Below are 13,153 nucleotides of genomic sequence, written 5' to 3' on the forward strand. Positions count from 1 at the left end.
CAAATACTAAGACAAGTTATTTCAAAAGGAAAAAATACCATAAAATAACAAAATAATGTTTAATTCCAAGAATAAAACCAATGTAACCTAGCTGATGATAAAATAATGCATAATTCCAAGAATAAAACCAAAGTAACCAGGCAAATTATAAGGAGAGAAATGAATGCAAAGTCAGTTAACCACAGTAATATGGAGCTAATTATGAATAACAATAAGCTAACTGAACCCAGACAAGTGGCTAGTGCTTTCAACCATCATTTCTCAAACATAGCACAGCAGTTGACAAATAGCCAGACAGTAAGAGAGTACAGTCAGATCAAAAAATTCATGCAAATACAATATTCATGTATTCAGTGACAGCTGAGGAAGTGTCAACATCATTAAAAGATTGCCTAATAAATCTTCTGTAGGTGCTGATGAGATACCAGGTACTGCCATCAAAGCTAGTGCAACAGTTATTGTGGAACCACTAGCAGATACAATAAATTCATCATCTGAGACTGGTGGATTTCTCAATATCTTAAAACTGTGAAAATAACACATCTGCATAAGAAGGGTGCAAAATGTGAAATTTCTAATTATAGATCAATTTCGTCAGCAATCTTTGCCTTTTTAAATGAAATATTAAAAACAGTGAATGATGCTCTGGAATATTTCTTGACATTAATGAAGCCTTTGATCTTATTGGGCATAAAATTCTCTTGCAGAAGTTAAGTATTACAGAATTAAGAGGCCAGTTGGAAAGGTGGGTCCAGTCATATCTAAATTAGAGAAATAAAATACAAAGACAGTGAAAAACAAAAGGAAAAAATTCTAGTATTTGCAGTAATAAGCAAAACTCAAGTATGAAGTCTCATAACAGTCAGTGCTGGGACCTCTCTTATTTCTGCCATAAGTAAATGATTTGGCTGATAAAATACATGATGGAACCACAGGACACTACTATTCTAACTAAAGGACTCAGTGAGGAAATCTGCAGGAAAGTGCAACATTGCTTAAGGATAAATTAGCACAATGGTTCAAGACCAACAGGCTCATCATCAATTCTCAAAAAACTGAGGCAGTTAAATTTCAGATCATGCAAAACCACCATCCTGCAAATCCTGTTTCCACCATCTAAGGAAAAAATGTCAGTCATACAAAAACTTTAGGCATACATATTCAGGAGGATTTGAAATGAGTCATTTATCTTACCAATGTAAATAAAAAACTGAATACACTACTTTATGCTGCTAGAATTTTCACTCAAAGTACAGTACACTGAAGAGATGTCTGCACTGTATTCTGCTTCAAGGAATAATGATGACCCGAATGTCTGACAGACAATAATGTCAACTACATTGATATTTTTGTAATGAAGTTCATTTGATCACTTAAACATTTGACTCAGTACAAGTCAGTCACTATATGTCAAGAGAAGATTGAATTGTGCATTTATCTTCAAGTAATTGGGCTAATCCTTTTATAGAGCTGCTAATGTATAAATAACTAAGAAGTATCTGTCAGAGTCTGCTTTACTTTTACTGAAAGCAGAAATGTTTTACAGCTCTGGACTCTCACAGAATTTAGTCATGAGACATGCCATTAAGTGACCAGGACATGGCCACCGAAACCCAACAGCTCTGGAGTTGAAAGTACAGCACCAGGAGGTGTGAGCAGATTACGGGTGTGTTGTCTTTCTTAGGGATGGAGGCAATGCCATGGTCACTGTGCAACACCAGTATTATGTAGAGAAGATCCTCCAACTTCTTCTACATCTACAACTATACTCCGTGAAACCAGTTTTGAAGTGGGTGGTAGATGTCTCAGTAGTGAACGTGTTGATATTAACAGATAAAATATGATGATGTTACTTGCTTGCAAACAAAATATAGTTCTGAACTCACCTGTGAACTTGTATCAGGTCAAGAGCTGTGAGACACTGTGGTCTTAGTTGATATAAAGTCTCCAATGCTGCCACATTCCCAGCCTGCACAGCACCATTCATGTATCCGAACCATGATACAGCAGCCTCTGTTCCAGCCCAGTACACCCTTGAGTGAATGCATGTGGGAATTATTGAGCAATACATACAGCAGCATTGCATATACAAGCAAGTCAAATAAAATAAACTGCTCATATAAAGTATTGCACACCTCCACATCTATGAATGTGTTTGAACTTAGATCAGAGGGAAGTAGCAAATGAAAGAATAACTCTTATGAAACTAAGAAAACAACTTTACTATCAAATAAAGACAAAACAATAATCAAAATAATGGCAGTCTGTCCAAAAGGGCACAACTGTGAAGTCAAAGTCTGCTGCTAGATGACAATGAATACTGCGCTGCTAAATCTCATGAACTGTAAAAATGAAAAAGCTGGCATACTATGCTTACTTTCATTCCATAATGTCATATGGGATTATTTTTTGGGGTAATTCATCAAGCCAAGCTAAAGTTTTCCGGCCACAAAAACGTGCAGTAAGAATTATGTGTGGTGTGAACTCAAGAACATCCTGCAGAAGCCTGTTTAGGGAACTAGGGATACTAACTACAGCTTCCCAATATATTTATTCCTTAATGAAATTTGTCATTAAAAATATATCACTTTTTCAAACCAACAGCTCAATTCATGGAATCAATACTAGAAATAAGAATAATCTTCACAAGGATTTAAAGTCACTTAGTCTTGTACAAAAAAGTGTGCATTATTCAGGAACACACATTTTCAATAACTTGCCAGCAGCCATAAAAAGCTTAACAACCAATGAAATTCAGTTTAAGAGAAGCCTAAAGGATTTATTGGTGGCCAACTCCTTCTACTCCATTGATGAATTTCTTAGTAAAACCAACTGATTTGTATATAAGTACAACATAACTTCTGCACAATTTCAGTGCAGTAATGTGTTCACTGAAAATTTGTGTGTGTGTGTGTGTGTGTGTGTGTGTGTGTGTGTGTGTGTGTGTGTGTGTAAGTATAATCTAACTTCTGCACCATTTCAGTGCAGTAATGTGTTCATTGTAAATAAGTATTACAGTAGTTGTATTACATGTTTATTACCTTGTAAATAAATAAAAAACTTTTTTATTTTAAATTCAGTGCATTAGTATTTGTAAAATGACTCTTAGTGTTCATTAAAAAATGACGATCATTCCACTTGGGACCTGTGGAATGGTACATTAGCTCATTTGTTTTAGTTGTAAATATTTGTCATGTATTGTTGTTTTTCTGACATGTTCCACATCCTGGAGGACCTCCTCACTACGGATCAATTGGAATGAAAGTAAATCTAATCTAATCTAAACTCGGATCCTCTTCGGCATGCTGTTCACCAGGCACTTCATACGTACCTGCTCAAATCTGTCCCTCTCTCTGAACGTGGGCCTCATGAGCCATCCACTGTGTGACGTACTGCAAGTTTCGGCTGGTCCCCAGCATAATCAGGCACTTTCATGTTGATCATGAGGTGGACAGTGTGACTGTGCATATCATTTCAAAAAATCAACACTTCACTGAAATGTCAACTGCAGTAGGGCTGAACAATTTATCAGAGATTCTCATGTCAATAATGTGCAGCCTTCAAATTACTCTCGATAGTGACAAGAGATGTGAGACATACCTGTGTGGCACTTATTCGTAACATGAGTAATGCTTCTCCCAGACAAACCTGTGAGACTGCATGCCTGGCGCACTCTTCTATGAAGATTGTCTGGTGTGTGATAAATGCTGCTCTTCACAGTGAAGAGAACCTGATGCTATCGATCCAGATTCGATTCCAAGTTTTCTCGTGCCCATCTTCTTTGTGCATCACTGTGTCAGTAGGCTGTACTGTTTATAACGGATTCTTACAGGCCAACTGATTGTATGGAGATGGTTACGTACTGTCTGGGTTGACACAACCCTCCCAGTTGCTTCTAAAAAGGCAGCACACAGTTCTGTAGCATTCACCTCTGGGTACCTACAAGTGATAATCTGTAGGTAGCAGTCGGCAGTGGGAGTTGTTGACTGTCGGTGACGACTACAAGTCAGATATTTGATTGTTCTCTGGTACGATAATTATTTGTATCTTGAATTTGCATAAGTCTTCCAGTTTTTATGAGGTAGTGAATTGCATTTTATTAATCTCATAAAGTATATAATCTAAATCATCAGATTCAGGTACAGTAGAACATATCAAAAGTTTTTAGTGAAACTTCGCCATAAACAGACAGCAACTACTGCTATTAACAGTATCTTAATAACAAGAGCAGTCATACGATAATTTTTATGGGAAGGTGTGCCACAAGACCTGGGAGTATGGCGTATTTTTAATATAATGGCAATTTGTAAATAGCCATCAACAAGTTCCTCTTCCGACCCTGCTAAAAACCTACATAATACTGACTTTTAAATCATTTTCAACTGACTACATTATATTTTTTTCTTTCCTCAACATGTAGGGGGGAGGGGGAGATATGGGGTATCAGGTGAAATCTGTGTGTGGATTGAGGACTCCTTGGTAGGGCATATGCATCATGTTATCTGGAATGAGGGGTCAGATATAGAAGTAACGCTGGGTGTGCCCCAGGAAGTGTGCGGGGACCCTTGCTGTTTATGTTATGTATTAATGACTTTGCAGATAATGTTAATAGTTATCTCAGAATTTTTGTAGATGATGCAGTAATCTACAGTTCATTACTGTCTGAAAGAAGCTGCAAAAACAGTCAGTCAGATCTTTTTAAGATTGCTAGGTGGTGCCAAGATTGGCAACTTCTTTAAATGTTCGGAAATGTAGAATTGGGCACTTCTCAAAACAACAAAATGTAATATCCTATGACTATAATATCAATGAGTCACAACTGGAATCAACCAACTTACACAAATACCTGGGGGTCACACTTTGTGGGGATATGAAATGGAATGATCACATAGGTTCAGTTGTGGGCAAAGCAGGTGGTATGCTTCAGTTTATTGGTAGAATACTGGGGAAGCGCAAGCAGCCTACAAAGGAGATTGCTTACAAATCACGAGTGCGACGTATCTATAATTTTGTGCAAATGTGTGGGATCTGTATCAAATAGGATTAACGGGGGATATTGAACATATGCAGAGAAGGGCAGTGCGAATGGTAACAGGTTTGTTGAATCTGTGGCAGAGTGTCACACAGATAATGAAGGAACTGAACTGGAAGACTCTTGAAGATAGACATAAACTATCCCAAGAAAGTCTACTTACATAGTTTCAAGAACCAGCTTTAAATGATGATTCTAGGCACCTACTACAACCTCCTATGAATTGTTCACGCAGGGATCATGAGGACAAGATTAGATCGATTACAGCACACACACACACACAGGCACTCCAGCAGTCGTTCTTTCCATGCACCATATGTGAATGGAACGGGAAGAAACACTAATAACTAATACAATTTGATGTATCCTCTGCCATGCACTCCACTGTGGTTTGCACAGTATAGATGTAGAAGATTGAATGATGTGAACTGATCACTGAACACTGGTCAGATATGCTCATCTGTATATGTCATCAGTCCTACGTGGAAGGGTACTCATGCAGCCAAATGGTGTAAGGTGGAAGTAGCAAATCCAGGTTCAGGTCTTGGTTTGGAACAGATTTTTGCTTGAAAGAAGTCATTTTTTGGTATGAATTTTTCTATTGCGGTCATTGCCCATACCGAGGTTGAAGTTGAGTCTGACAGTGAAGTTATCTGGTTGCATATTACAGGTCTAGGTGAGATCAAGTTAATTGTTGGATGTTTTTACTGGCCGCCCAATTCTGCTGTGACATTCAAAGGTCTACGGTCAGTAGCGGTTAAATACCCAGATCATGCATTGCTAGTTGGAGGCATCTTTAACCTACCAATTATAGACTGGGATGTTTATGGATTCACTGCAGTGGGGGTACGGACAGGCAGTCATGCGAAGTACTTTTGCATACATTTTCTGAAAACTACCTTGAGCAACTAGTTCAGCATTTCACACTCAATGGAAATGTCTGAGACCTTGTAGCTACAAATTGGCTGGACCTTATCGACAATGTCAGTATACAAATGAGGATTTGTGATTGTAATATCATTATTGCAACTATGGTTACAAAAGTTAATAAATCAGTTAAGAAGACTAGGAGAGTGTTTCTGCTAGAAAGAGCAGATCAGCAGTTGTTAGCATGTCACTTAGAAAGTGAACTGACATCACCTAGTTCCATTAAGAGGGACATAGAGGAAATGTGGGCAAATTTTAAGCAGATTGTAAGTCATGGTCGGGAGGATTACTTTCTTAGTAAATGGATTAAGGATGGAAAAGACCCAATGGGATCTGAAAACTGCCGAAGAAGCAGAGGCTGTGGCACTCTTGGTTCAAAAGAGAACTCACAAATGGCAACAAGCAAAGGTTAGTAGAGATTCATGCAAGTGAAAAGATGTATGCGTCAATCATGCAGCTGCTACAACCATCATATCTTAGCAAAAGAGCTGGCAGAGAACCCGAGAAAATTCGGGTCCTGTGTAAAATCACTAAGTGGGTCTAAGGTTTGTTGACCAGTTTCGTGTGGCAGTTGAAGACCGCAAAATAAAAGCCAAAGTTTTAAATTTTACATTCAAGAAATCATTCCCACAGGAGAATCATACAAACATACTGTTGTTTGACAACCGAACAGACTCCCAGGTGGATGACATAGTAATATGTATCCCTAGTGTAAAGAAACAACTGAAAGAATTGAAAACAGATAAGTCACAAGATCCGGATGGAATCCCATTTCGGTTTTTCAAAGAATACTCTACAGCACAGGCATCTTACTTAGCTTGTATTTATCATGAATCTCTCACCTAGCACAAAGTCCCAAGTGAATGGAAAAAGTGCAGGTGACTCTTGTGCATAAGAAGAGAAAGAGAGTGGGCTTGCAAAATTTCAGACCAATAATATCCGTAACATCAGACTGCTGCAGAATCCTCGAACATTTCCTCAGTTTGAATATAATAAATTTTCTTGAGAGATTCTTATATCCACAAATCAGTATGGTTTTAGAAAGCATCGTTCTTGTGAAACTCAGCGTACCCTTTTCTCACATACTATGCTGTGAACTACTGATGAAGAGCAACAGGCAGATTCCATATTTCTAGACTTCCAGAAAGCATTTGACACGGTATGTGATTGCAAGTTGTTAAAGAAGGTGCGAGAATATGGAATAGGCTGACAGATATGTGAGTGGCTTGAAGACTTCTTAAGTAATGGAAACCAGTAGGTTGTCCTTGACAGCGAGTGTTCATCAGAGACAAGGGTATCATCAGGAGTGCCCCAGGGAATTGTGATAGGACCTCTATTATTCCCTATTTACATAAATGATTTGGTGGGCAGGGTGGGCAGCAATCAGTAGTTGTTTGCTGATGATACTATGGTGTATGGTAAGGTGTCGAAGTTGAGCAACTGTAGGAGGATACGAGATAACTTAGACAAAATTTGCAGTTGGTCTTATGAATGGCCGCTAACACTTGTGAGGGTTCTCTCCTCCTTGATGTGATTTCTTACTCATTACGGAGAGACCCCACCTTCCACCAGACTTCTCCTGTGATACTAGTCTGTAGCAACAGGCACTGGTGGGTTCACAAGCAAGTGTTTAGTATTCCGATTACAAATTAGTTTAACTTCCAGTCAACAAGAACTTCTTACAACTAGTAACGTGAACAGACTCTCATTGCACTTCCACATCAAATTCAGTTCTGTGTTATCTATAGGTTTCCCTAGTTACCATGTCCCATGATCACAGAACTTCGCCATGGATGGAGTTCCATGGCACGCCGCACTGCTCTGCAGAACCTGAGCCCCTGCCTGATCTGATGTCATGAGCAGCCATTTGGCACTCCCAGCACATTTTCAACATAAATTACCACACCAACCCAAACATAACCTAATGTCCTTTTACATATAAATATTATTACTTAAACCTAGTTATTCACAATACAGTTTTTAGTGTTATATATATTTCTATAAATGCAAGCACACGTGATCTCGCAGTCTCAATTCAGCAGTAAGGCTGCATATCACCAACTTTCAGTGGCTACCATGCATATTTGTACTTTTACTCACTGAATGTGTAAAAGTGTAAATTAATGTAGATGAGCAGGAAAAACAAACCCATAATGTTCAGATACAGCATTGCTACTGGCCTGCTTGACACAGTCATGTTGTTTAAATATCTTGGCATAACATTGCAAAGCAATATGAAATGGAATGAGAATGCAAGGAGTGTGGAAGGAAAGATGAATGGTTGACTTCTGTTTATTGGTGGAATTCTAGAAAACTGTTGTTCATTCATGAAGGACACTGCATATAGAACTCAGGTCTGACATATTCTTGAGTACTGCTTTACTGTTTGGCATCCGTACCAGGCTTGATTAGAGGAAGACATAGAAAAAATTCAGAGGTGGGCTCCAAGGTTTGTTACTGGTAGGTTCGAACAATATATATGTGGTACAGAGATGCTTCGGGAACTCTAATGGAAATCCCTAGAGGGAAGGTGTCATTCTTTTGGAGGAACACTATTGAGAACCTTTAAAGAACTAGCATTTGAAGGTGAGTGCAGAACGATTCTGTTGCCTCCAACATACAGTGTGCTTAAGGACCACGAAGAAAAGATAAGAGAAATTGGGTTTATACAGAGCATATAGAAATTCTTTTTCCCCTCATTCTGTTTGCAAGTGGAACAGAAAAGGAAACAACTAGGAGTGGTATGGGGTACCCTCTACCATGCTCTGTAAGGTCGTCTGCACAGTTTTGTTACATTGCAGATTCTCTACAGGATGTTTAAAAAAATGACATGATTTTGGACAGTAATAATTACAAAACATGGGACACGCTTCATCTACATCTACATGGATACTCTGCAAATCACATTTAAGTTGCCTCGCAGAGGGTTCATCAAACCACCTTCACAGTTCTCTATTATTCCAATCTCGTATAGCACACGGAAAGAACAAACACCTATAGCTTTCCATATGAGCTCTGATTTCTCTTATTTTATTGTGGTGATCATTTCTCCCTATGTAGGTCGGTGTCAACACGTTTGGAGGAGAAAGTTGGTGATTGGAATTTCGTGAGAAGATTCCATCGCAACGAGAAACACCTTTCTTTTAATGATGTCTGGCCCAAATCCTGTATCAATTCAGTGACACTTTCTCCCATATTTTGCGATGATACAAAACATGCTGCTCTTCTTTGAACTTTTTCGATGTACTCTGTCAGTCCTATCTGGTAAGGATCCCACATGGTGCAGCAGTATTCTAAACGATGATGGACAAGCTTAGTGTAGGCTGTCTCCTTAATAGATCGGTTACATTTTCTAAGTGTCCTGCCAATAAAACACAGTCTTTGGTTAGCCCTCCCCACAACATTTTCTGTGTGTTCCTTCCAATTTAAGTTGTTTGTAATTGTAATTCCTAGATATTTAGTTGAATTTACGGCCTTTATGTTTGACTGATTTAGTGTGTAACCAAAGTTTAATGGATTCCTTTTAGCACTCGTGGATGACTTCACACTTTTCATTATTTAGGGCCAACTGCCACTTTTTGCACCATTCATTTATCTTTTCTAAATCATTTTGCAGTTTGTTTTAATCTTCTGATGACTTTATTAGTTGATAAATGACAGCATCATCTGCAAACGTCCTGAGACAGCTGCTCAGATTGTCTCCCAAATCATTTATACAGATAAGGAACAGCAAAGGGCCTATAACACTACCTTGGGGAACGCCAGAAATCACTTCTGTTTTACTCAATTACTTTCCTTCAGTTACTACAAACTGTGACCTCTCTGACAGGAAGTCACAAATCCAGTCACATAACTGAGACGATTTCCATAAGCATGCAATTTCACTGTAAGCCACTTGTGTGGTACAGTGTCAAAAGCCTTATGGAAATCCAGAAATACAGAATCGATCTGAAATCCCTTGTCAATAGCACTAAACACTTCATGCGAATAGAGAGCTAGTTGTGTTTCACAAGAACGATGTTTTCTAAACCCATACTGACTGTGTGTCAATAGACCATTTTCTTTGAGGTAATTCATAATGTTTGAACACAATATATGTTCCAGAATCCTGCTGCATATTGATGTTAATGATATTGACCCGTAATTAAGTGGATTACTCCTACTACCTTTTATGAACATTGGTGTGACTTGTGCAACTTTCCAGTCTTTGGGTAAGGATCTTTCGTCGAGCGAACGGTTGTATATGATTGTCAAGTATGGAGCTACTGCATCAGCATACTCTGAAAGGAACCTAGTTGGTATACAGTCTGGACTTGCTTTTATTGAGTGATTTAAGTTGCTTTATTATGCCGAGGATATTTACTTCTATGTTACTCATGTTGGCAGTTGTTCTTGATTCAGATTCTGGAATATTTACTTCTTCTTCTTTTGTGAAGGCATTTTGGAGGGCTGTGTTTAGTAACTCTGCTTCGGCAGCACTGTCTTCAATAGTACCTCCATTCCTATCGCGCAGAGAAGGCATTGATTGTTTCTTGCTGCTAACATACTTCACGAACAACCAGAATCTCTTTCGATTTTCTGCCAGCTTTTGAGACAAAGTTTCATTGTGGAAACTGTTATAAGCATCTTGCATTGAAGTTTGCACTAAATTTCGAGCTTCTGTAAAAGATCGCCAATCTTAGGGATTTTGCATTTGTTTAAATTTGGCATGTTTGTTTCATTGTTGCTGCAACAGTGTTCTGAGCCATTTTGTGTACCAAAGAGGATCAGCTCCTTTGTTTGTTGATTTATTTGGCATAAATCTCTCAATTGCTGCTGATATTATTTTTCTGAATTCAAGCCACATCTGGTCTGCACTTATATCATTAATTAGGAGGGAGTGGAGATTGTCTCTCAGGAAGGCAGCAAGTGAATTTTTATCTGCTTTTTTGAATAGGTATATTTTTCGTTTATTTTTGGAGGATTTGGGGGTTACAGTATTCAATCTCACTACGACAACCTTGTGTTCACTAATCCCTGTATCATTTTGATGCTCGTTATTAACTTAGGATTATTTGTTGCTAACAGGTCAAGTGTTTTTTCACAACCATTTACTATTCGTGTGGGCTCATGAACTAACTGCTTGAAATAATTTTCAGAGAATACATTTAGCACAATTTCAGATGATGTTTTATGCGTACCTCCAGAATTAAATACGTATTTTCACCAACATATCGAGGCTAAATTAAAGTCACCACCAACTATAATTGTATGAGTCGGGTACGTGTTTGAAATCAAACTCAAGTTTTCTTTGAATTTTTCACCAACTGTACCATCTGAATTGGGAGGTTGGTAAAAGTATTCAATTATTATTTTATTCCAGTTGCCAACAATGACCTTTGCCCATACTAAATCACAGAAACTAATTACTTCAGTTTCTTGACAAGATAAACTATTTCTAACAGCAACAAACAAGCCACCGCCAACCATGTTTAGCCTATCCTTTCAGTGCACCATTAGGTTCTTCGCAGAAATTTTGGCTGAACTTATCTTCGGCTTTAGCCAGCTCTCAGTGCCTATATCGATTTGAGCATCAGTGCTTTCTATTAGCACTTGGAGCTCTTGTACTTTCCCAACACAGCTACGACAATTTACAACTGTTATACCGATGGTTCCTGTATCTACGTTCTTCCTGTGTTCGGCGTGCACCCTTTGTGACTGAAGCCCTTCTAGTGTTCTCCTGAGACCCTCTAACCTAAAATCCTGCCCAGTCCACGCCACAGCCCCTGCTACGCATGTAGCCACCTCCTGCATAGAGTGGACACCTGATCTATTCAGCGGGGCCCAAAACCAAACCATCCTTTGGTGCAAGTCGAGGAATCTGCAGACTACACGGTCGCAGAACCCTCTGAGCCTCTGATTAGACCCTCCATTCGGCTCTGTACCAGAGGTCTGCAATCGGACCTGTCGCCTGTTCTGCAAATGGTCAGCTCTGCTTTCATCTTGCGGGCAAGACTGGCAGCCTTTACCACTTTTGTTAGCCACTTAAAATCAGAGAGAATCTCTTTTGATCCAAAGTGACACACATCATTGGTACCGACGTGAGCAACCACCTGCAGTTGGCTGCACCCTGTGCTCTTCATGGCATGGAGGACCAGTTCGACATCTGGAATGACTCCACCCAGTATGCACACGGAGTGCACATTGGTTGTCTTTCCCTTCTTGGCAGCCATGTCCCCAAGGGGCCCCATAACATGCCTAACGTTGGAGCTCCCAACTATAAAATGAATGCCTGACTGGGACTCAAACCTGGGATCTTCTGCTTACGAGGCAACCGCATCAAGCACTGCGCCACCTGGGCACACAATGGCAAGGCAAGGATATGTGTGTTGTTTTAATGGGTGTGGCCTGAAGGTACAGAAAACCACCGTTAGATGTCATACAATGCATCTTCTCAGTTTGCAATCAGTCAGATGTAAGATGGCGTACACTCAGCAGAAAGTGTGCTGCAGTTTGCGAACAGTGAGTGGTGAGGAATTTCGGTCCAGTGTGCTTTTTGTCAGTGTTTTGGCACTGATCTGGCTGTACCCAAAAACATTCTTTATTGGTATAGCGTATTTCAAGAGACAGGAAGATGGTATGAAGGTAACTTTTAGCTTTTGGACAAAAAAGTCCTTATGCAGAAACTGGAAACACAACACTCACTCAAGCGTGACACACACACACACACACACACACACACACACACACACACACACACACACGGTTACTGTCTGGGCCTCAGCTGCAATAGAAAATTGCCATGTCTATGTGAGTCAGGCTTGTGTGTGTGTCACGCTTGAGTGTTGTGTTTCCTGTTTCTGCAGGAGGACTTTTTTGTCCAAAAGCTAAAAGTTTAGCAGTCTTTCAATTGTGCCTGTGTGCGTCTCAATGCCTCTATGTGGTGAGTAGCTAGCCTTTGTATATTGTCAGTATGTATATTAGTTACTTCACACATGAAAGGCACAATAAGGTACTGAATATCGTGATGTGCATGTGTCCTTCACATATAAAATAAGCTTTTGCATGTCCTGTGCCCCTGCACATGTTGGAAACACCACAATGCGTGACTCAGGTTTGTATGAGGCATGTACCTACCAAAATTTGTAGAGGGAGTATATGTCTCCGTTTCTGAACCCTACTGTAGAAAGGGTTATGAATCTCCAGCTAATCCAA

General features: G+C 39.4%; 1 protein-coding gene across 1 annotated transcript in view; it reads right to left on the minus strand.

Annotated features, from left to right (window-relative positions):
* Positions 1–342: 342 nt before the first annotated feature.
* LOC126176334 (amine oxidase [flavin-containing] A) overlaps positions 343–13,153 on the minus strand; it is a 252,211-nt gene continuing 239,400 nt past the window's right edge. Inside the window, exons 8-9 of the mRNA XM_049923486.1 lie at positions 1,887–2,033; positions 343–526 (exon numbers count right to left, since the gene is read on the minus strand). Of these exons, the coding sequence (XP_049779443.1) occupies positions 343–526; positions 1,887–2,033 (331 nt within the window). The remainder of the gene's footprint in view (positions 527–1,886; positions 2,034–13,153) is intronic.

The sequence above is a fragment of the Schistocerca cancellata genome, chromosome 3, assembly GCF_023864275.1.
Source record: "Schistocerca cancellata isolate TAMUIC-IGC-003103 chromosome 3, iqSchCanc2.1, whole genome shotgun sequence".
Lineage (NCBI taxonomy): Eukaryota > Metazoa > Arthropoda > Insecta > Orthoptera > Acrididae > Schistocerca > Schistocerca cancellata.